This window comes from Microtus ochrogaster, chromosome 10 (genome assembly GCF_000317375.1).
Source record: "Microtus ochrogaster isolate Prairie Vole_2 chromosome 10, MicOch1.0, whole genome shotgun sequence".
In the NCBI taxonomy this organism is placed as follows: domain Eukaryota; kingdom Metazoa; phylum Chordata; class Mammalia; order Rodentia; family Cricetidae; genus Microtus; species Microtus ochrogaster.
This window is the reverse complement of record NC_022016.1, coordinates 61,659,729-61,682,003: the sequence shown is the minus strand read 5'-3', so window position 1 is coordinate 61,682,003 and position 22,275 is coordinate 61,659,729. Positions and strand designations below refer to the sequence as shown.

The 22,275-nt window shown below is 46.0% G+C and overlaps 1 protein-coding gene and 1 non-coding gene across 5 annotated transcripts in view; one reads left to right on the top strand and one right to left on the bottom strand.

Moving 5' to 3' along the window:
* Window positions 1-20,781, bottom strand: part of Cap1 (cyclase associated actin cytoskeleton regulatory protein 1) — a 27,679-nt gene extending 6,898 nt beyond the window's left edge. The window contains exons 1-6 of one of the 4 annotated variants that reach the window (XM_005353306.3): window positions 20,626-20,781; window positions 7,020-7,144; window positions 6,039-6,139; window positions 4,303-4,380; window positions 2,250-2,393; window positions 2,078-2,163 (exon numbers count right to left, since the gene is read on the bottom strand). In XM_005353306.3, coding sequence (XP_005353363.1) covers window positions 2,078-2,163; window positions 2,250-2,393; window positions 4,303-4,380; window positions 6,039-6,139; window positions 7,020-7,131 — 521 coding nt within the window. In that variant the 5' untranslated portion in view covers window positions 7,132-7,144; window positions 20,626-20,781. The remainder of the gene's footprint in view (window positions 1-2,077; window positions 2,164-2,249; window positions 2,394-4,302; window positions 4,381-6,038; window positions 6,140-7,019; window positions 7,145-20,625) is intronic. The other 3 variants (XM_005353305.3, XM_013348478.2, XM_026782241.1) reach the window with 3 other exon arrangements.
* LOC113456690 lies at window positions 12,389-12,495 on the top strand. Its single transcript, XR_003377445.1, has one exon. It is a non-coding gene; the product is annotated as a U6 spliceosomal RNA (small nuclear RNA).
* Window positions 20,782-22,275: the final 1,494 nt, after the last annotated feature.

Genomic DNA, 22,275 nt, shown 5'->3' with positions numbered 1-22,275 from the left:
GAAAAAAAAAAAATCAGAGAATGATAATAACTCCAGACCCCTCCCATGCCTGCTGGGGCATTTCTTAGGCTCTGCTCAATGGCAGCTTCCCTTTCATCAATAATAGTTTTGTTTTTAATTATTTTATGTGTATGAATGTTCTGCCTATATCTTTGTATATATACCACGTGTGTGCCTGATGCTAGAGGAGGCCAGAATAGGGTGTTGTATTCCCTGACTGGAGATATGGATGGTTGTGAGCCTCCAGGTGGGTGTTGGGAATCAAAGCAAGAGTCCTCCCCAAAAGCAGTCGGTGCTCATAACTGCTGAGCCATCTCTTTAGCCTCTTATCAATGATGTTTATCTTAAAACAAAACAAAACAAACAAAAAAACTGGGCATAGTGAGCACACCTTAATCCCAGCACTTGGGAGGTAGAGGAAGTGGATTTTTTAATTCAATGCCAGCCTGATCTACAGATCAAGTTCCAGGAGAGCCAGGGTTACACAAAAAAATGCTGTCTCGAAACAAAACAAAACAAAAGAACCAAAATCAAACCTTACTCTCTTATTCTAACTAGAATAAACTCCAGGAGAACAGGGACAGTGGGTTTATTTCAATCTTTGGCAGCAGTGTTTAATCAGTGTTTTTTTAGGACCAGAAATGTGTTTCTAAAAATATATCATAGGCAGAACCTAGTAGCAAAATGGTAAAGGCAGACATTTGTGCAGGAAGTCACAGTGAAGCCAAGATTACTCAAGTATTGCCATGGAATTGAGGGACTGCATGAGCCCAGTGCCTTCTGTCAAAATGTGTTCCCAGCTGGGCGATGGTGGCACATGCCTTTAACCCCAGCACTCAGGAGGCAGAGGTAGACAGATCTCTGTGACTTCGAGGCTAGCCTGGTCTACAGAGTGAGTTCCAGGACAGCCAGGGCTACACAGAGAAACCCTGTCTCAAAAACAAAAACGGAACCATCAGTGTTTATTATAGAAGACACTGTGTCCAGAATGATCCCTTCTCTTTCTAAATGTTAGCTGGAAGACTGTGTGATTACTTAGCCCAAGACCTACTTTGGTCAACTATAAAATGACAGGGTAGATTCCAGGCAGAGTATGGGTAATTCCAGGCTGCTAGAAATATTAAAGAAAGTTGTGGTGTTGTGGGATACACTTCACACAAATGAAGGCTTATTTCTTACACAGCTAGTCAACAAATGTCTCCTGACTGATCGTGGTCTGGATAGCTATAGAGCTAGTAATTGTAGTCACTCCAGCTCAAAATTAGCAATGAGAAGTCACTTAGGACTAGCATAACTATGTGGTTAGAATGCAATAACTCCCTTCTACTTAACACCGACGTTGGCTAGGCAGCCTTACCTGAATATGTGAATATACAAGATAATTTTCTAGTTAAGTCCTACTGACCCCTTTGCCACAATACCACTACTGAGACACACCAACAGAAGAACAAAATCTGATTCAAACAAACAACTCCTAGGCCTGGAGAGATGGCTTGGTGGTTAAGAGCAATGGTTCCTGCTCCAGAGAACCCAGAGTCAGTTCCCAGCACCCACAAGGCAGCTCACAAGGTCTGCAACTCCAGCTCCAGGGGATTCGAAGCTTTCTTCTGGCCTCTGAAGGTACCAGGCACATACAAAGTGCAGACTTACAGGTAAAACACCAAATCAGAATAATAATTAAAGAGGGGCAACTCAAAAGGCATTAATCCATGTTATCTCCAGCACAACCCCTACTCCAGGAAAACTAAAGACTAGAAGCTGGCCGGGCGGTGTTGGCGCATGCCTTTAATCCCAGCACTCGGGAGGCAGAGGCAGGCGGATCTCTGTGAGTTCGAGGCAGCCTGGTCTACAAGAGACAGGCTCCAAAGCCACAGAGAAACCCTGTCTCGAAAAACCAAAAAAAAAAAAAGACTAGAAGCTGAAGCGTGTCTGCATTCAGGGCAGAAAAGAAATGAAGGCCCCGCCTGCAAATGTACTATGAGCTGGGGTCCACCTAGCTTCCCACAGAACAGCCCTGAAGTGGGAGAGCCAGCTCGGAAGCCCTCCACAGGAGCCACCTGGGCAGAGGCAGACTCACACATCTTTGTACTCCTTGAGGACGCGGTTTGTGTAAAACATGGCAGCATCAGTCATCTCTTTCACAAAGGGGCCGGGCTTTGCAGCCTGTGGAGAAAAAGCAGTCGGTGACAGGTGACCTAGAGCCCTGGCAGCTGTAACTCCCTGCTCTTAGTCGCTCCCTCCCCTCTTACCAGAGCCACCCAGCCCAGGGCCTGGATGCTTTCACTGACAGCTGACAAGTGATTGAAAAACTTGCTGCCTCGGTTCTTCTCCCGGAAGGTTATGACTTCTTGGATCTGCTCAGAGATGGGTGCCAACAAATCAGAGAGCTTATTCTAGGAGAGATGAGGAAAGACTGTGGTTAGTATTTCTATAAGAGCTGTGTGTGCTCATCAACTCTTGATTCTGAAGGTAAGCTCTCTCCCTTTTTATAGAGACTCTTCTACGTAGCCTAGACTCCAGATACTCCTGCCTGGAATTATAACCATGTGCCAAAATACCAGATGATGCCAGAATTTGTTACTGTCTACAACGAGCACACAGCTAGGCTTCGTAGCCCTCCTGCCTTGAGTCATATCGCTAAGACATTGCTCACACCCTTCCTCTATATAAAGTTTCAACTCCTCAGGAGGGACTTTGTGCTCAGGATCCATATTCTCTACCAGGAAAGCCCACCATTCCGGCCACTTGTCTCTTCTGACCCGCTAAAAGAAGATGCCACTTTATTTTTGTCTTTTTACTAATGTTCTCTTTTTCCACCTATGCAAATGCTTCACGTGCAGCCACCGCAAGCGTCGATATCATGTGTTCCTATAAGCAATCTTGGCACCTTACCATACACAGCACTGCAAACTGTCACTGGACCCATGAATGTTCTTCCTTTCCTTTGTTTCTCTGTGGGACAGGGTCTTATGCAGCCCAGGCTACTCTTTACGTAACAAAGGATGTCCTTAAACTCCTCCTGATCTTCTGTCTCTACCTCCCAAATGCTAGAATTAACGATGTAATACCAAGCCTGCTGCAAATATGCTTTTCTTTTTCTGTGGCTTTGTCTGGGTTCTCCTTTGTCCTCAAGGCACCCCGCGCCACACAGCAGCTGCTGAATAGAGATCTGGTGTCAAATGCCGTCAGTGATGCTGCCTCTCCAAGCTGCTTAGCAAAATGGATGAACCTCGTGTTTCCATTTTTTGATCCTCCCTTCAAAACTAAGTTTCCTAACCACGTCAGTTCTCAGCTCCTACATGCACACAGCCTAACAGAAGCCTGAGAATGTCTTCTCTTCAGGACCAGTCAGTAAATATCTGTTCCCAGAAAACTTCACTTCCAGCTGGGCAGTAGTGGCCCAGGCCCTTTAATTCCAGCACTTGGAGGCAGAGGCAGGCAGATCTCTTGTGAGTTTGATTCAGCCTGGTCTGCAGATCGAGTTCCAGGACAGCCGGGCCTGTTTCACAGAGAAACCCTGTCTCAAAAAACCAAAAAAAAAAAAAAAAAAAAAAAAGGAAAGAAAAGAAAAGAAACTTCTTTCCATTCATGGGGAGCAGGTCAAATTGGCTTGCAGCCTGTGGCTTTGCTAATCCTTGGTCTAAAACATTACAATCGTCTTGGCTGCTTTATTTATTTAAGAAAGTATGAGCTTGGAGAAAAGACTTAGATAAGACACTCGTCACTGAAGACAGACATTTAAATTACCCTGCATTATTTTCACATCACTTAGGCATGGCATGGATCAAGCGTTTTACTCTAGCTTTAGCAAGGTTTGTTTATAAGCTTCTATGACTAGGAAAGCCTAGGACAGAAGAATCTTTCCTTCTGAGAAAACCCTCATTTCTCTAACTTGACTTTCCACATCTGGTAGCACAAAATGCCGAAGTAAAAGTCAAGTTAAAGGGAGACTCTGAGAGCAGCAAAGGAGAAAGGGAGAAAGCAGTAAAGAAAGTTCCAGAGGCTTGGGTGCTCCACTACAGCCTTGCCCACCCATCATAAAACCAGAACCACCTCTGTTTGCTGACAGAAGCCGCAACGTCCCAGGGGCAACTCAAGTTATGAACAAAATGGCAGAAAACAAAAGTCAGCAGGGACCGGTAACTACCCAAGGCACCTCCCCTCAAGGGCGCTCGCTGCGGAATGACTGGGTATTACTACAAGTATGATAGGTCTATTAGAGCATGTTGAGACAGCCGCTTGGAGGTTTCTCAGTTTGCCTTGAGCCCTAGAACAAACTAAACCACCTTGTAATGAACTTACACCGGCTGGCTGCTGGCACTGAGAAGCTGTAACCAGGAGAGCTCGCTCCAACTTCAGGCCTGTGTGGACCATCTCTGCCTGCAGGAGAAAACAATCAGCTATCCATGACACATGACAACTGGAGAGGTCCTGCTAAGTATAACTTCCATGTCCACAGGCTCTGGCAGTATCCAAGCCTAGCATGCTGTCTGCCTTGTGGATTCTAGAGTTCAGGGACAGATACCAGAATCAGTTTACTACTGTTCCTGTTGGAACTGTCAAGGTCAGATCGCCAGGGCTAGAAATGAGGATAATCACGACAGCTTAGGTGAAGGCAGGTCAGTGAGTTCATATGAGGTGCTTTGGGGTTTGTTTGGTGAGGAGCTTGGCACAGAACCCAGGGCCTGTGAGTGCTAGGCAAATGCTCTACCACCGAGCTAATAATATCCCAGGCCCATGAAAATGTGTTTAAATTTGTTTTTATTTTTATCCATGTGTCTCTGTATGCATACACTTCCTTGTGTACAGATCCCAATGTAGGCCACAAGAAGGCGTCAGACCCTCCTGGACTGGAGCCGTAAGTGGCTGTGAACCACCTGATGTGGATGCTAGGGAGAGAGCTCGAGCCATCTGCAAGAGCAGCAGCATCTCTCCAGCTCCTTACTTTAATTTTGATGTTTTGAGATGGGGGTCTTACTTTCTAGCCTACCCAAGGAAACCTAAAGACTGTGGCATCCTCCTGCCTTAGTCTCCCAAGACTAGGATGACAGGCAGGAGCTACTACATACATCTGGATCTGTACTTTCAAAGATAAAAATGACATGTTTTGAAATTTTGTTCAAGGGGCTGGAGAGGACTCAGCAGTTAAGAGCTGCAGCTGTTCTTCCAAGAGACCGACCCACAGTTAATTCCTAGAACCCACCGGGGCTCACGCCATCCCTAACTCCCACTTCCAGGGGATCTGATGCCTTCTTCTAGACCACGGGCACCATGCACACAAGGGGTATACAGACATGCATGCAGGCAAAACACCTGGATGCATTAAAAAAAAACAAAACTTAATTTCTTAAGTTCTGTCCCAAATGTTACAGAACTGTCCAAAGCTCTACAGAGCTGAGAGTTCTATATACTGCCAACAGCTAGTGTACAAGGGGCTCAGGGCCAGCTAGAAAGGTCCTCATATGGTTACTGTTCCCAGATGATCATTCAGTGCCCCAGCAGAAAGGTGCTGGCCCCAGAGAGAGGCAGAATGTATATGTGAGTGTGGGATGTATATGTGCTGGTGGTGGTGACAATGAGGGAGGCAGCGCATGAAGGGGCGTGGGAGGACAGGCATCTGCCACTGCCTACTCTGTTTCTCACAGGGGACTATAAGTGTGAAAGTAACCCATATTAGCATTAGCTAATAACTATCAAGCATGGCTTCATAAGTGCTAAATCAGGATAATGAGGCTTTTGAGTAAGCCACCCCCCGCTTGGTTATATAACATGAAGATAAGACTACAAATGTGTTCTTCACCACAAAGATGAACACGGCTCTATTTATGAACAAATAAGCTTTCTCATAAAAGAAACACACAGACTATGTAATAAAAACAGGAGCCTAGAAAAATGAAATAATTTCTGTGCCCGGACCAAAGAAGGTAGAAGAAAAGGAATCAGGAGGCTCCAGAGGGCTCGTAAGCCAAGGGTGAAGGAGAAGTGAGGAAAGCCGCCAGTCCTTACACAGGAAGGAAAAGAAAGGCCCACATCCTTACGTGTTTCTGCACGTCTCCCCCAATCTCCTTACTCATCTTCAAGTACTCTGCCACGGGATTGGCAAGCAGCGAGTCAAAGGCTTGCACATATGGAACGGCTCCTGGGGAGGCAGACACACAACAGGAACCATCAGTCACACAACAGAAGGCTTAAAAACTTCCGTGGGTGGTGTGTGCTGGCACGTATGTGGACATCAGAGGACAACTTCAGGTCTCTGTCCTTGCCATCTGCTTTGACACAGCAACCCTTCTTGCTCAGGACTGCACACACCTGGCTGACAAGCCCATGAGCTCCCAAGGAGGCGAGTTTCTGTCTCTGTTGCCCATCTCAACACGGAGTCCTGGGATCACAGACACATGCTCCTGTGGCCAGCACTAAGTGGGGTCTGAGGATCTGAACTCGGGTTCTCAAGCTTGTTTGGCAAGCATTTAACCTGCTGAGCTATCTCCCCAGACTGGAGATGGTTCTTGAAAGGGGAAAGTCAAGGAGACACAGTGCAGAAAAAACTAGAGCAGCAGAGCAGCAGTCGGGCAGCGGAGCTCTGTCTCTACCGCCATCACTAACGGCCTCTGTGACATTCTTCCTCTCTAGGCTAATGTTCTTCAGCTATGAAGTGAAAAGAAACATAATGGCGCCCCCCCCCCATTCCTTCAGCTCCAGTGCTCTGTGTCTGTTACTGTATCGGCAAATGGTTAATCGGCCAAATCATTTAGAAATAAGAAACTTTAATATCATTTATCATTTGACAGAATGACTAAAGTCATTCTGCTAAAGGACAGGAAACATCACACAAGCAGGAAGTTCTTGTGTTAAAATTACTTAACCACAGACCTCCCTGTGCCAAGTCACTTCCTTCCTGATCTTTTCACAGGAGATGAACTACCTACGTTAAGTCAGGGAGGTGGGCTCTAAAGAAGAGAGTTCACCAGGACAGAAACTGAAGCAGGGACAGCACAAGCACCCCGACGGGTCTGGCTTACCTTTTGAAGAGCTGTCTCCGTAGCCACAGTGCATGTCCGAGGAGTGTGACACTGCCTCCAGGCGGCCCACTGCCCTCTCCAATCTTTCTACAAGATTTTGCATGTCGGCCATAATGTTCCACCTGCTGGAACAGATCAGATGTTATGTGCTATTTTAATATTATACCCACATGGGGTGAGAGGGATGCCAGTTCTGCAGAACAGGATAATTTAGTAATAAAATACTGTGGGAAAGTCATCTAGAAAATTTGCAAAACTAAGCAGACTTCATTACGTAAGGAAACAACTCAGGAAAAAGTGTCCACTAATGCAAATCTTATTCAAATACTTATCGAGTACTTAGCATATACTAACAAATATTTGTGTGGGAATTTAGAATTTACAAAGTATGGTCATACAAATTTTCTCAGGTTAAGCCTCCCCTACAACTATCTGGGATAATAAAAATACTCCTTTGGGGTGGGGGGAGCCCAGGTCTTCAATGCTAGGCAAGCACTCTCCCACTTAGTCATACCCCCAACCCATTACTGAATTCTAATCTACTGAAATTTAGTTAGCGACAGTCAATGACATGTCTCCAGTCACTGATCACCACAGAAGTCAACATTCAGATCTCCTGCTATATGTTTGTACCCCACCCCCAACTTTCTGCTGTCTGCAGTGGGATGTCATAGACCAAGATAAATAGCATCCTTGCTGACTTGAAGGTTGAGAGAGGGTATTTAACGTATATACTAACAACTACCCAGCGAATGGGAAAAGCTGAAGATGACAAAAGCTGCAGACAGAGTGGCATGGGGTTGCAGAGAAGGGCGAATGCATCAGCTGGGAGATCAGATGAGGCTATCATGAAGCTGCCATCTGAGCCAGGCTCCAAAGAGAACGGGTAGGGTCTAGATATGCAGCCAGGAAGAAGAGGACAGACCTGACGGTTTCTTATAGACTTGTCCCTTCCTGAACCAGCCTTGTTCACTGTCTAAGACCCTAAAGAAGGAGAAAGTTGCTGATCTAATTGGACTCTTACTCTACTCTCCCATCCAGATCACTCACTCCCTGGCAGGTTAGGCTGGAGGTGTGCAGTCCGTCTTTATGAACCATACACACTGTGCAACCACAGAGGGACAAGGGCCCTACTACACACCCACGTGTGAAGCATTTCTTATCTGCACCCGTACAAGGTAACTGGGAGTGCAGAATTTCAGCTAAAGCCTTGACTTAAATTCCAATTAATCAAAACATTAAGTAGTTCAAATAAATGAAGCTGACCCGACTCAGTGACTCCCACAACAATTGTGATTCTTCCACAAAATCAGAGTTGGCACACCAGGTATCTCCCTCTTCCACACTGGCCTCCCTGTGCAGGAGATAAGCAGCTCACCAGACAATACAGCCCCTGTCTGTTCTGTTTACAGGTCCTGTCTCTCTGGACCCAGGCACTTGTTACCAAACGTTATTTAAGAGTGTTAGTGAGAAATCAACGCAGCCTTTCCGTTTCCTGACCTGAAGAAGTGGATAAACCTCTAGATCTAACCCTACTCACAAGCAGAGACCGGGGACAGCAGACACTCGCTCTCCCTCACGTTAGCAAAAGCACCAAGCAATAGCCATCCTGCTTCCCTGCTCCATTCTGGGCAGGGCACGCACATATGATCCACACTATAAATCTAGGGGAAGAAACTAAATCCTGAAGCTCTCATCCATGCACAGCACTCAACTATACAATGTGCTCTGTCACACACAAAGGCAACCAGTGAGGCCAGCGTTAATACAGAAAATGCAATACAAACTGCATAGGGGGGCTGGAGAGATGGCTCAGAGGTTAAGAGCATTGCCTGCTCTTCCAAAGGTCCTGAGTTCAATTCCCAGCAACCACATGGTGGCTCACAACCATCTGTAATGAGGTCTGGTGCCCTCTTCTGGCCTGCAGGCATACACACAGACAGAATGTTGTATACATAATAAATAAATATTTAAAAAAAAAAAAACTGCATAGGACTGTATGTGCTACCACAGCTCTGAAAACTAGTATCATTTTATTTTAAGATTGGTTTTTATTTTACATGAATGGGTGTTTTGCGTACAAGTACATTATGTACGTAGATGGCCTTCAGAGGCTACAACGGGGTCAGATCTCCTAGAACTAAAGTTACAGACAGCTGTGAGCTGCTATGTGGGTGGATAATTGAACTCAGGTCCTCAGGAAGAGCAGCCAGTGCTCTTAACCACTGAGCCATCTCTCCAGCCCTGAACACTCATTTTAAAAGTTCAATAATAACTCTTTAGGAGCTAGAAAGATGCTCCATGGTTAAAAGTGTGTACTTCTCTTTCACAGGACCTGAGTTCTGTTGCTAGCACCACTTTCAGACAGCTCCTAGCTCCCTGGAATTTCAACTCCAGAGGATCCAGTGACTTCCGGCCCCTGGGACATATACACAAATACACATAATTAAAGAAAAAAAGAAACCATTTTCCCTCCAACTCCCAAGTTGCTAAAGATGACTCTAAACTCCTGGTCCTCCTGTCTGCACCTCCCACATGCTAAGATTACAGGCACGAACCACCTACCTGGCTAAGGCTACTATTTATAGCGAATCTCTTCCCACTAACCAAACACGGAACCCCAGGGCTTCGGGGTTGTTTCTGTTTGTTTTGTGGGAATAGGGTGAGATCTGACATGTTATGGGAAGGAATGTCCAGAAGCAAAGGGACTGAAAGACAAACCAAATGATACAACTCTCTCCTCCCAAGAGTTCAGATTACAGGTGAGCCACCACTTCCGGCAAGACACACTTCTCACCCTATACACCCCCTTCAGGGTGGCCATGTCCACTTGTCCCCTGCCTTCAACTGCTGTCACTGTAGAAGCACAGCCAACCCACTCGCAAGCACCATCCGTTAAAACTTCAGAGCAGCATACCCAAGTCAGGCCATCCTTCTGGGACTCAGAGTTAACTCAGAGCCACCTTCCACTTAGACAGCTATACCTGACTGTCCCTAAGGCACCTCAAACTGAAATACAACCCCTCATCTTCCCAGCAATCCCTGTCCACACTGTCTCAGTGATCCTGCACTGCCCAGCAAGCTATAACCTGGAAACCGTCAGCTTCATGAAATATTGTCTGAAATAAACACATTACAGACAGCCTCTATTTTGTATATCTCAAGAACAGATAGATGTCCCTTGCCTTCATCCTGACTAGAAGAAACCACTGAGGCGTTGCCGTGACTGCTGCCGTAACCTCCTAGCTAGTCTCCCTGGAATTCAGCACCATGCACGTCACCCATCTCACAGGCACATGTCATTAGGACCTATTTTTTATTTTGTGTAGATGTGTGTGGATATGGGGGGGTGCAGAGGACAATTTTCGGGTGTTGATTCTCTCCTAGGGAGGTTTTGAGGCAGGGTCTCTCAGTGTTTCTTGCAGTTGCATCATGTATGTGATCTTTGGTTGACTCTCTTGCCTCCGCCTCCCACCTTGCTGTAAGAATGCCTAGATTACAAATGTGAGCTCTAGCGTCCAGCATCTGGATTTTTTCCCAATATGGGTTCCAGCAGTCAAACTCAAGCAACAGGTTTGAGCAGTGTGAGCGTTTACTCACGAACTATTGCCCTGGCCCATAAAACTAACATGTTTTTATTTGATCCCATTTAGCTTTGCCCTCAGCATCAGGCCCAAGTCCAAATGAGCCTTTCCCTAAGCGAGCCTTCCATTCTCACCTGTGCTTACCTGGTTTCATCTCTCACTCACCTATCTCAACCACACTACAGCAACCAGGACTTTCTTGCATTTCCATAAAAAGCCATGTCTTCTTTCATTTATTGGCCTGGTTGCACTTTGCCCTATCTCAGGAACTTTTTTTTTTTTTTTGGTTTTTCGAGACAGGGTTTCCCTGTGGCTTTGGAGCTTGTCCTGGAACTAGCTCTGTAGACCAGGCTGGTCTTGAACTCAGAGAGATCCGCCTGCCTCTGCCTCCCGAGTGCTGGGATTAAAGGCGTGCGCCACCAACAGCCGGCTCTCAGGAACTCTTATTGTCCTTTAAGACTCAGGTAAGATATCACCTACCTAAAAGAGCGTGTCCACGTATGTACTTTCATGATACTGTGCACTTATCTCTGTCACCACAGAGGTTTAAAACCATTTCTTCTTTATTTGTATGTGTGTGTGTATTTGGTTTTGAGACAGGGTTTCTCTGTAGCTTTTGGAGCCTGTCCTGGGACAGCTCTTATAGACCAGGCTGGCCTCAAACTCAGAGTGATCTGCCTGCCTCTGCCTCCCGAGTACTGGGATTAAAGGCGTGAGCCACCACCGCCTGGCTTTAAAAATAGTTTTAATGTTTATTTACTTATTTATTACATATATATCGTTCTGCCTGTATGCCAGAAGCAAGCACCAGATCTCATTATGAATGGTTGAGTCACCATGTGGTTGCTGGGAACTGAACTCAGGACCTCTGGAAGAGCAGTTAGGCTCTTAACCTCTGAGCCATCTCTCCAGTCCCCTGAAATCATTTTTTTTTTTTTTTTGGTTTTTCGAGACAGGGTTTCTCTGTAGCTTTGGTGCCTGTTCCAGAACTAACACTGTAAACCAAACTGAACACGAACTAAAAGACCTCTGCCCGCTTCTGCCTCCCGAGTGCTGGGATTAAAGGCGTGTGCCACCACCGCCCGGCCTAAAATCATTTCTTAATAACCAAAGGCAGGAGCTGATGAGATGGCTCACCAAATAAGGGCACTTGCCACCAAGCCTAATGCCCTGAGTTAGATCTCCAGAACTCACATAAAGGGGGAAAAACACTCCTGCAAGTTGTCCTTTAACCCCCATGCTTCTGCACAGATGGACAGGGACACACACAGACATATGGACAAATGGATGAACACACACACACAACAGCTAGCTAGATGGATGGATGAATAAAAGACCCTGTCTTGAAAAAAGAAGGAGTGGCTAGTGTCCTTAAGCACTGAGCCATCTCTCTAGTCCCCTAAATTTAGATTTTTTTGGGAGGGGCATAGGAATAAATTGAGCCATCTCTCCAAGCCTACTTTCAAGCCCATTTATTTTTTTAAGGGATCCATATGAGGCTAGCCTGGTCTACACAATGAGTTCCAGGCCAGCAAGGGCTACATAATGAGACTTTTTCTTTTTTTTTTTTTTTTTGTTTTTTCGAGACAGGGTTTCTCTGTGGTTTTGGAGCCTGTCCTGGAACTAGCTCTGTAGACCAGGCTGGCCTCGAACTCACAGAGAACCACCTGCCTCTGCCTCCCAAGTGCTGGGATTAGAGACTTTTTCTTAAAAATAATAAAATTAAAAATGAACCCTTTTAAAAAGTGATAGAAATAGGCTATTTAAAAAAAAAACAAAAGGCTAGTGCTCGCTTTGGCAGCACATATACTAAAATTGGAACAATACAGAGAAGATTAGCATGGCCCCTGCGCAAGGATGACACGCAAATTCGTGAAGCGTTCCATATTTTTTAAAATATTTTGACCCCACAAAAAAAAAAAAAAGGCTAGAATGCATAGGGTATGGCATATGGAAATAAGGCTGCTAAGCAAGCTAGGTCAGATATCCAGGGAAAGTCAGATAGTGTCTGGCTTGATATAATACTGAAATGAAAAAAGATAAAAGAAAGAAAAGTATTTCTAGGTACTATGTGGTAAACGGAACAGGATTTGAATGAAAGAGAAAAAACAGAGTTCGTAAGATTATTCATCTTTTAGCTGTTCAGGAAAAAAAAAAGGTTACTACAAAAAGATTTCTTTTTTCAAGACAGGGTCTTATGTGGCGTTGGTTGACCTGGAATTCACTATGTAGACCAAGCTGATCTCAAACTTACAGAGATCCACCTGCCTCTGCCTGGAGTGCTGGGATTAAAGACGTGCCAACATGCCCAAATCATCATAAATGATGTTTCAATGGAAAAAAAAAAACCTACAGTAATTGGTGCCTGGGCATTCAAACTAAATGAAAACCATCAATTAGCCTACAAACTTTAGGCAACTGGGTAACTAGCACCTAAATTAAGGGCTGGGATATTTTTCTTTAAGGTTAAAATAGTTTCCCTGCCCCAAAGGGGAGAGGCAAAGCTACCTTCCATAGAATCAGCGCCTCTTGATTAAAAGTCACTGTAGAAATCACCTTGGATGCCAGAACAGTCTTTTCAATGTTCTTAGCAATTAGCTGGGCAGCCTCTGACCAAGCACCTTCAGTGATGGAGAGCCTAGACTTCTGAGACAGCCATTCTATTTAACAGCTCAAAGTATTCCTTATATGGAGGCAAACTTGCCTCCCTGCAGTTTCCACCCACTGCTCTCAGCCCTGCCCTTGGAGGGCACACAGGACAAGAGGAACCAGACAGAGAACAAGGGTGACCGTGGGCCTGACTGAAAGCACAACAGCATTCAGAGGAGGGCGAGAAAGGCAGTCTGGAGTTACAGGTATGGGGGGCTCAGAATGATGAGGCTAAGGCAGTAGCAGGTTCTATCCGTTTCTAGTGAGGGCCAGAAGATGATGTCCATTTTGGATGTACTGAGTCTGAAGAGAAGAAGCTTTTGAATAAAAATGTCGGGTAAGTATTTAGAAAGAGGGCCTGGGAAAGGATCAAGGCTGGAGATAATGTTTACAAGTCACTGGCAAGAAGAACTTCATGACATCACCATGCAGAGCAGAAGGAAACGATGAGCTTGATTCTCCAGCAATTTCTTTTGTGGCCTGAAACCAAGAAAAACTAGAAATGGCTAGAGATTCTTGCAGAAGTTGCATCTTTTTCCTCATTCTGCATTTTGTAGTACTGGGGACAGAAGCCACGCCTGGCCTCGTACACGCTACACAAATACTGCCGTTCAACCTCTTCATCCCAACAACATCTTGCTGCTCATTAACTCATACAGAAGGCAACAGGCTGGGCTACTCCAGCAGCTCTGGTCACAACTTCAGAGCCAGGCCTAAGAAATGGTTTCTACTTTGTCCTGTGGGAGTTCTAAGTCATCAACTCAAATAAAACGGAAATGAAAGCAACCGTCCAAGCCAGCCTATATTCCTAATAACCCAGCTGTCCTTGGACTTTCCTCTGTAAGCCTGCTGAGACTTCATCTTAAGAAAGAAACTATCGCGATGCAGTGGAAGTAGCCGCACCAAGAGGTTCGCTCAGGGTTACCTATTTATTTATGTACCCATGGACAGTGACTGCGCCCAAGGCTCCTGGTTATGGGGAGCAGCTGAACACACTGAGGAGAAAAACAAAGATTTACAGTGGCTATCACATTACGGTGAGGGACTTTTCAGCAAATTCTCCTTTTTTTCCAAAACTTAAAAAAAAAAAAAAAGTATCACTTTTTAGAATGAAAAAAAAGAGGGAAAACTTATTGCCTGGCGATGGTGGCGCACGCCTTTAATCCCAGCACTCGGAAGGCAGAGGCAGGAAGATCTCTGTGAGTTCGAGACCAGCCTGGTCTACACAAGAGCTAGTTCCAGGACAGGCACCAGAGCTACAGAGAAACCCTGTCTCAAAAAACCAAAAGAGAGAGAGAGAACATCTTTAATCCCTCCACCAGGAAGCAGGGCAGGCTGATATCCGAGTTTGAGGCCACCTGGTCTACAGAGTGAGACACTGTTTCAAAAAGGGGTTAAGGGATGAGGGAGAACACTATCTCTCAGGACATCTTTTTCAAGCTACCACAAAGTTATATTATTTTCCTTTATCCCTAACAATACAGAAATCCTTAGGACTAGACTCTAGACATGCTAACAGGAGATACCTACATACAGGCTGGTGTGCTGGTTGATTTTATGTCAACCTGACACAAGCTAGAGCCATCTAAGGAGGATTTCAATTAAGAAAAATGCCTCGTGATTGATGAAGGAGTGTTCAACCCATGATGGGGGTACCATCCCTGGGCTGGTGGTCCTGGGTTCTCTAAGAGAGCAGACTGAGCAAGCCATGGTAAGCAAGCCAGTAAGCAGCACCCCTCAATGACCTCCATTCATTCTCAGCCTCTGCCATTGGAATTCCTGTCCTGACTTCCTTCAATGATAGATTATGATCTGGAAGTATGAAACAGAATAAACCCTTTCCTCTCAAACTTGCTTTTTGTTCATGGAGTTTTGTTGCAGCAATAGAAGCCCTGACTAAGCCAGCTGACTTAACCCAGAAACCAAAGAATCGACTCTGCAGAGTAAAGATGTCATCTAAATCTAACCGAAATGAGAAGCCACTGTTCTTCCCTAAGATTTTGGTTTCACTGATGATACCAATGACATTTAGTGCCCAAGTCACTGCCACCTGAGGATTAGATTAAAAGAGAAAAGAAAGGCCTATCTTCTAGGGAGGGAAGGGATCCAACCCAATATCAGGGCTTGTCTCCTATTCCCTCCTGCCATGGTCCTCTGAGACTTCACGAGTGTTAGGTGAAACGGGTAATATCGCCGAGAGCCGTGGTCAGACTAGGAAACCAGCTGTTTCAGTGTTTGGGGCTAACAGACAACTCTGTGTGGCTATGGGGCCCCCCACCCTGAGAAGAGTATTATGAAGATTCAGCAGGCCCTTGTTACCTCCTTGTTTATACTGCACAGCAAACAACCACACTGCTGATTTCTGCCTGGATGGTTGCTTTAATAGAACAGCATTCCCTGCTCACAAATACAAAGATAGATTCAAAGATGAAATCCATCCTTAGCCATGATTCAGCTACAACGAGAGATATGAAAAGATCTGCGATTCTAAGTCTCTAATTAACTTAAATATAGGAATTGTAATGGCCTCTGGAGGAAAAAGAACTGAAACACTCTCCCCCCAAAAAAGAACCTCAAACAAAAATAGCAAGGCTGCTTATTCCTTCCATTAAACATTTCAACTATTTTCCAGCCAAATGGAAAAGTTTGGCACATGTCTGGTAATAGAAGGCAAACAAAGCTGCACTGTAGCAGAGGAATATTTTCAGAGCTTTGGCTGGTTTTTTTTTTAATTGGGCTTATATAATGGTATATCAAGAAGAAATAATTTCATGGTGAGTGCTGAAGTTATACTAATTTAAAAACAGAAGAACTACAAGCCTATCAGCTCTATAATCCCCATCCTCTAGAGCAAGCAGGCTAGCAGTATGAACACGAACAAAGCAGGAGTTTACATAGCCGTGGCACTGGGAGAGGCAAACCTGCTAACCTGCAGGTAAGTAACGCAAACTTTGCTGCTAGCACCTGCCAATCATTGGCCTTTCTCTATGAAAAGATGCAACTGGGGTGCTGGAGAGATGGCTCAGCAGTTATGAGCACTTGCTGCTGCTCTCAGAAAGGACCCTGAGGTTGCCAGCCCTACATCAGGCAGCTCACACTGTTCGTAACCAGCTCCAGGGGATCCAGTGCTGCCTTCTGGTCTCTACAAGCAGCAAGAGTGTGATTTACATACATCACTTGGGCACACATCCACATAAAATAAATAAATGTTAAAAAAAAAATAATAACGGCCGGGCGATGGTGGCGCACGCCTTTAATCCCAGCACTCGGGAGGCAGAGGCAGGCGGATCACTGTGAGTTCGAGACCAGCCTGGTCTACAGAGCTAGATCCAGGACAGGCTCCAAAGCCACAGAGAAACCCTGTCTCGAAAAAAAAAAATAATAATAATAACTGAAACAGAGGGATGCCCTGGAGGGTGGCAAGTTCTTTGAAGACAACCAAGGACTTTCTTGAAAGCACAATAACTTTCCGGTGCCTCAATGAAAACAAGTGATTCCTTCGTTCCAGAGTACGAAATGCTTATAATGTGCTCAATGCAGCTACAGAGCCTCCTCAGATCCCTAAGTGAGGGAAAGAAGCCCCTGAAGAAAGCACAGCTATGCTGTCTATTACACGTATGTATTGTTGTGGGTGCGCACATGCTACAGTGCATGTGTAGAGGTCAGAAGACAGCTTGCAGGAGTCGGTTCTCTCCCACCATGTGAGTCCCAGGCAGACACCTCAGGTGGCCGTGCTTAGCAGTAAGGGCCTTTGCATCAGGAGCCATCTCAGCAGCACCTATGGAGTTGTCTTCAGCAGTTCTCCACCAGGAGAAATTCTTTCCTCCACAAACATTTAGCAAAGTCTGAAGACATTTTTGGTTGTCACAATTGAGGAAGTGCTACCAGCATGCAATTGATAGAAGCCAAGGGTGCTGCCAAAACATCTTTATAGGACGGTCCCGAGTGTCAACTGTGCCAAGGCTGAAAAAAGCTGTTCTAATATAAGAAGCATAAGGGGAGTACAAATGACTCACATAAAATGCTAATCTGCGTTAGAAAGTCAAGTGTGCATATTAATTTTGGAAAGTGTCTGAGTGGGGCGGCTACAGCTCAGTGGTAGACAAGCAAGAGCAAGGCCCAGACTAATACCAAGCACTTCCAAAACACAACACAACATGGCACAGCACAAGACAACTCCTAAGAGTCTAGTCGTGGAGACACCATAAATTGGAAAAGGAATTTAGACTTGATTTTTTGGGATGTGAAGTTTTCAATAATAACGCGAATAATGGACAGAGGCTAAAAAAAACTATTCGTTTTAAAGAATTTTCAAAGACTCACTCTGGTGCAGAAAGTGGAATGGCCGGAACAGAAGACAGGCTAGTGGTAGATAAACTGATGATGGTATCTAAAGGAATATCACAACCACTGGGTGAGATAAAGTATATGGCCCTCAGATTTCAAACCTTGGCATTAAATTTCAAACCAAAGGGTTTAACTTCCAGTAACACTCTGTATTTGCTTTTCTAAGCACAATGAATCTTGTCTCACAGAAAACTGAAATAAAGAAGTCGTAACTTTAAAAGCTCAGTCTGTTTTTTTTTTTTGTTTGTTTGTTTTTTGTTTTTCAAAACAGGGTTTCTCTGTAGCTTTGGAGCCTAGACCAGGCTGGCCTCAAACTCACAGAGATCCCTCTGCCTCTGCCTCCCTCCTGAGTGCTGGGATTAAAGGTGTGCGCCAAATCCCAGCACTCGGGAGGCAGAGGCAGGCGGATCTCTGTGAGTTCGAGACCAGCCTGGTCTACAGAGCTAGTTCCAGGACAGGCTCCAAAGCCACAGAGAAACCCTATCTCGAAAAACCAAAAATAAATAAATAAATAAAGGTGTGCACCACCACCGCCCAGCTTGGTTTTTTTTGTTTGTTTGTTTGTTTTTTAAATCAACTAAAAGTTGCATGCACTACCAAGAACATGAATGAAGAGGTCCCAGTCAGGATGGAAACATTTCAAACACTGCCTCCTCAGAGCTGGATGCCCTAAGGGAGTCTACAGCGCTAGCTACCTCTTAGCCTGAAGGCTAGGCGATACTTTAAAGTATTTTATTGCTACCATTTTTATTAAACTTCTCTGAGTCATCAGTTATACTAAGGTGATCTCTGAAGTATTTCCGGAAGACTAGGAAATACTTTACTACAGAAAGCTCTTCTAGCTGACCCACACAACCAGCAAACTAACAGCCACAAACTAAAACCCAAACCCATTCGGATTGGACACCGAAAGCCCCTAACAACCTGGCAGATCCCCCAGCCCCGGTTTCTGCCCAACTCCAGGTCTGAGTACTTCTCTAAGCAGTACAGACCTGCCCCGCTGCTGCCCCGCTGCGGCCCCCCACACCTGAGCTCCTGCAGCGTGCTCTGCCTGGACCACCATATGAGACGTTTTTGGCCTGGCTGGCTGAACTACAAATACCTGGGAGGCTCCGGATTTTGTTCTGCTTGGTCACTCCACAACTTCAGTCCTCCTTCCATCGAGCCTTTTACATTCCTTGTCTGAATGGTACCACCCGGTTCCTTAGGCCAGAATACAAACAATTTCTAGACTACAACTACTTCTTCACGCCTAGAAATAACAAGCCTCCAGTTCTCTGGATTCCAGCCTTGATATCTGCCCCTGGCTGGTCTTCAGCTCGTGACTCTCCTGCCTCAAACTGCAGGTGCTGACATTACAGACGTGCACTACTACATATGGCCGAGACTCCAGTTTGAAACTGCTCAAACACAACCCCTCCTGGCCATTTCCACTTCCCCTCTCTAGTTCAAGTCCTGACATGGCAGCATCTTTTACATATTGGTATAAGCAGTGTCTGGTCCCTTCCCATTCTGTCAAGTGAGAAAACCCTTCAAACCCCTCATAGCCTCCAGGCTAAAATCCAGTTCTTTAGCATGCTTCCAAGAGCCTCCGGAACGTGATCAGCACCTCTCATTCTCTCCAAAGTAACACTGGAACTGAGCAAGGCTGACTGCTCACTGTCTTGCACAGGCTCAGGTCTCTATGTCCCATAGAGTACCCATAGTACTCTTTGCCTCGAGATGTGTTTTCTAGGTTCTTTATATGCCTAGGGAAATCTTGAAAGACTTAAGTCCTCCACTTCTGCCTAGAAGTGTGGCTCGGATATTTCTCCTCTATGCTCTCAGCAGCTCTGTGCTCACACAGTGCACACACTCAAGCTATCCTTCATTTGTTGGCCCTTTCCCATGCTGTAAACCCCACAAGTGTATTCCTAGCTACAAGGGCTAAGTGCCTCAACTAATGTGTTTCACACATAGTAAGGTCCAATAAATGCTTAGCGAATGATGAATGTGGCCTCACCCTGGAGCTTCCCTTCAAGGGGAACAGTACAAAGAGCTACAGCGGGCAGTTCTGATACTAACCTCTGTCTAAAATATCCTCAGCCCCATCTCATCTTCCACAGTGTTTCTGACTCTCCTGCTACGTCCTTCCACAGCTCCCTCAAAACATCTATAACTACTTCTTAACCGGCTTTGCCCCGCTAACTCCACGGGGGCAAGGACTAGACTTTCCAAAGCTGTATTGGACCAAACTTCCGCATTGCTGACACAGAATAAACACAATTTTGTTATCTGTTGAATTTAGTCCTGTGAAGAGATCAAACACCTCCACGTGAAAAGCGAAACAAGGCATTTAAAAAAAAAAGTTAAATAAGGAATCCTACGGCTACAGGCACCGGACGACTGAGCCAGACCCAACCTGAACCATCTGACTTCGGATCCAGAAGTAGACAGCACCTCCCATAAAGTTAAGCTTGGCTTCCTATTAATAGCGGCAGTCTAGGAGCAGGGGAGCTCTCCGAAAGTAAACGCAGGGCTTACTATTTTCAACAGGCATTCCAAAATTTTATTTATTTTTTTAGTTCCACAAAGCAGGTAGTCTTTAACCTGCAGCTGCCCAGATCGAAAGACTACCCCAAGTTAGAGCGGTTCCAAAGAAATGAACGTAGGAAGGACCCGAAACTGGAAATCTCTCTCTAAAACCAGATTCTTTTCTTCTCCGAGATCAATTTACCCATCCGTGCAATGGGAATGAGACCCGATCAGAATGAAATGCTAAGGTCCCGCAGAGTGCAGCCTCAGCGGAGGCTGTAGGCAGAGCTGCGAAATCGAGAGGAAAGTGGCTTCATCGGGATCTCCCGGCTCATTCTGATACCCCGGCCCCACCTCAAGAGACCGCACCCAGGAACCCGAGATCGCCGAAGAACCACGGTCCCCTCTACAGAGCTCCCCATACACAAGTAGGCTAACAAGGCCATTACCAACACCAGGAACGGGTGGGCCCCAAAGACCACCCCAATCCTTATCCAAACACCAACCCTCACCTTAAGAGTTCCGCCTCACCTCCGGACTGCGATCAGCCGCTCTCCACTTCCGGCAAGAACCGCCCAGCGGTCTTCGCGCGACCCACTTCCGGGCCCTCACTGGGCGCGGCACCCCCACCGGAAATGAAGCTCCGGCTGAAACGCTAGCCCGGGAGAGAGGAAGAAGTTTGGCCGCCCGGCTCGTGACTCCGCCCTCATTCCCCGCCACCGGAGAGAGATTCCGGCCCAGGAGCACTTGGGGAAGGGCTCCGCCTCCAAGGCGGGGGCGACTAGGAGAAGGGGCGGGTTTGCAGATTGGGCACGCCCCTAAGCTCGGACCAAAGAGAATCAGAAGTCCCTGGCCAAGCCACGCCTCCGCAAAGGAGGACAGATGAGTGGCTGAGTCTCCTGTCAGTTTGTGCTCGGTGACTGAGGCTGGTCCTTTTTTTTTTTTTTTTTGCCCTCACTCCGGAAGCGGCTCAGGGAACAACAGTAACGCTGAAGGCTCCGAGAGCCAGAGCCTCTGGTGGTGAGGATCGTAGCCAAGCTCCACTCTTCGCTGGGCGTACGAACTTTGGTTTCCCTGTCTGTGGTACGGAAAAGCACTGGACTCCCAGAGGCTGAGCGTAGCAGGCTCGGCTTTGAGCGTCTGGGCATGCCCACCCTTGCTCGGCTCTGTGGCTACGGCGAGGAAGGTGGAGAAAACCTTCCACTCGCGCCCCCACTTCCTGTTTGCTCTGTGCGCTTTGTGACCATAGATGGTCAGGTCTGTGGCCGCTTGAAAGCTTCCGCCCCGAGGCTTTGGAGTCCTTCCTCCCATCCAGCGGGGTGTGGTCCCTGAGAATGAAATGAGCAGAATTAGAGATCTGTCCCATTCCTCAAAAATCTTGCTTTTGAGGCGTCCTCGCCCCAGGCTACGTAGTCTCAGGTGCCCGCTAATGAATTCATGTGCCACTGAGAACTGTACCCTGCTGGGCAGTCCTTGCCTCCCTGCTTCTTAGACAGGATGTCACGTCTTTGTTTTCTCCGGACTTAACACTTCCCAACCGGTCATTATCCTCCCACAAAGATTTATTTCTAGAAAAAAAATTAGCGCTGTGCTAGGGTTCTTACCCCTTAGACTGAGTGACTGACAGCTCCATGTTCAAGTTGAATGCAGGTGTTATATGCTAGAGTCAATCACCCAATAAACACAGTTCTTGTAATAATAGCTACCATTTACTGCGTGCTGACTACATGCCAGGCTTGTGCTGAATGCTCAAACCATTTTCATTTAATCCTAATAGCAATTCTCTGCGGTAGGTACCATTTACATCCTCGGAATTTCAAAGGAGGAAGCTGAATAACTTGCCAAGGTCACAAAGTAGATGTTGGAACTTTGAACGGAAGACAGAACTGATTCTTAAAACCAATGAGTTTAATTAACCCCAGTGATAGATCGATCTGGAATCATTTGAGGCATTAGATGCCTCTGGCTCTAGATACACATGGGTTCCATTCCTGATTTGAGCCCTTTACTAGGGGCCTGAATTCGGACACCTTACTGGCCTACCTTACTGGCCTCTCCCAATTCTATGATCCTAGAACATTTAAAAGAAAAATGACAACATGGCAAACTGACAAAGTGTATATTTAAAATATGTACATTTTGGCCGGGCGGTGGTGGCGCAC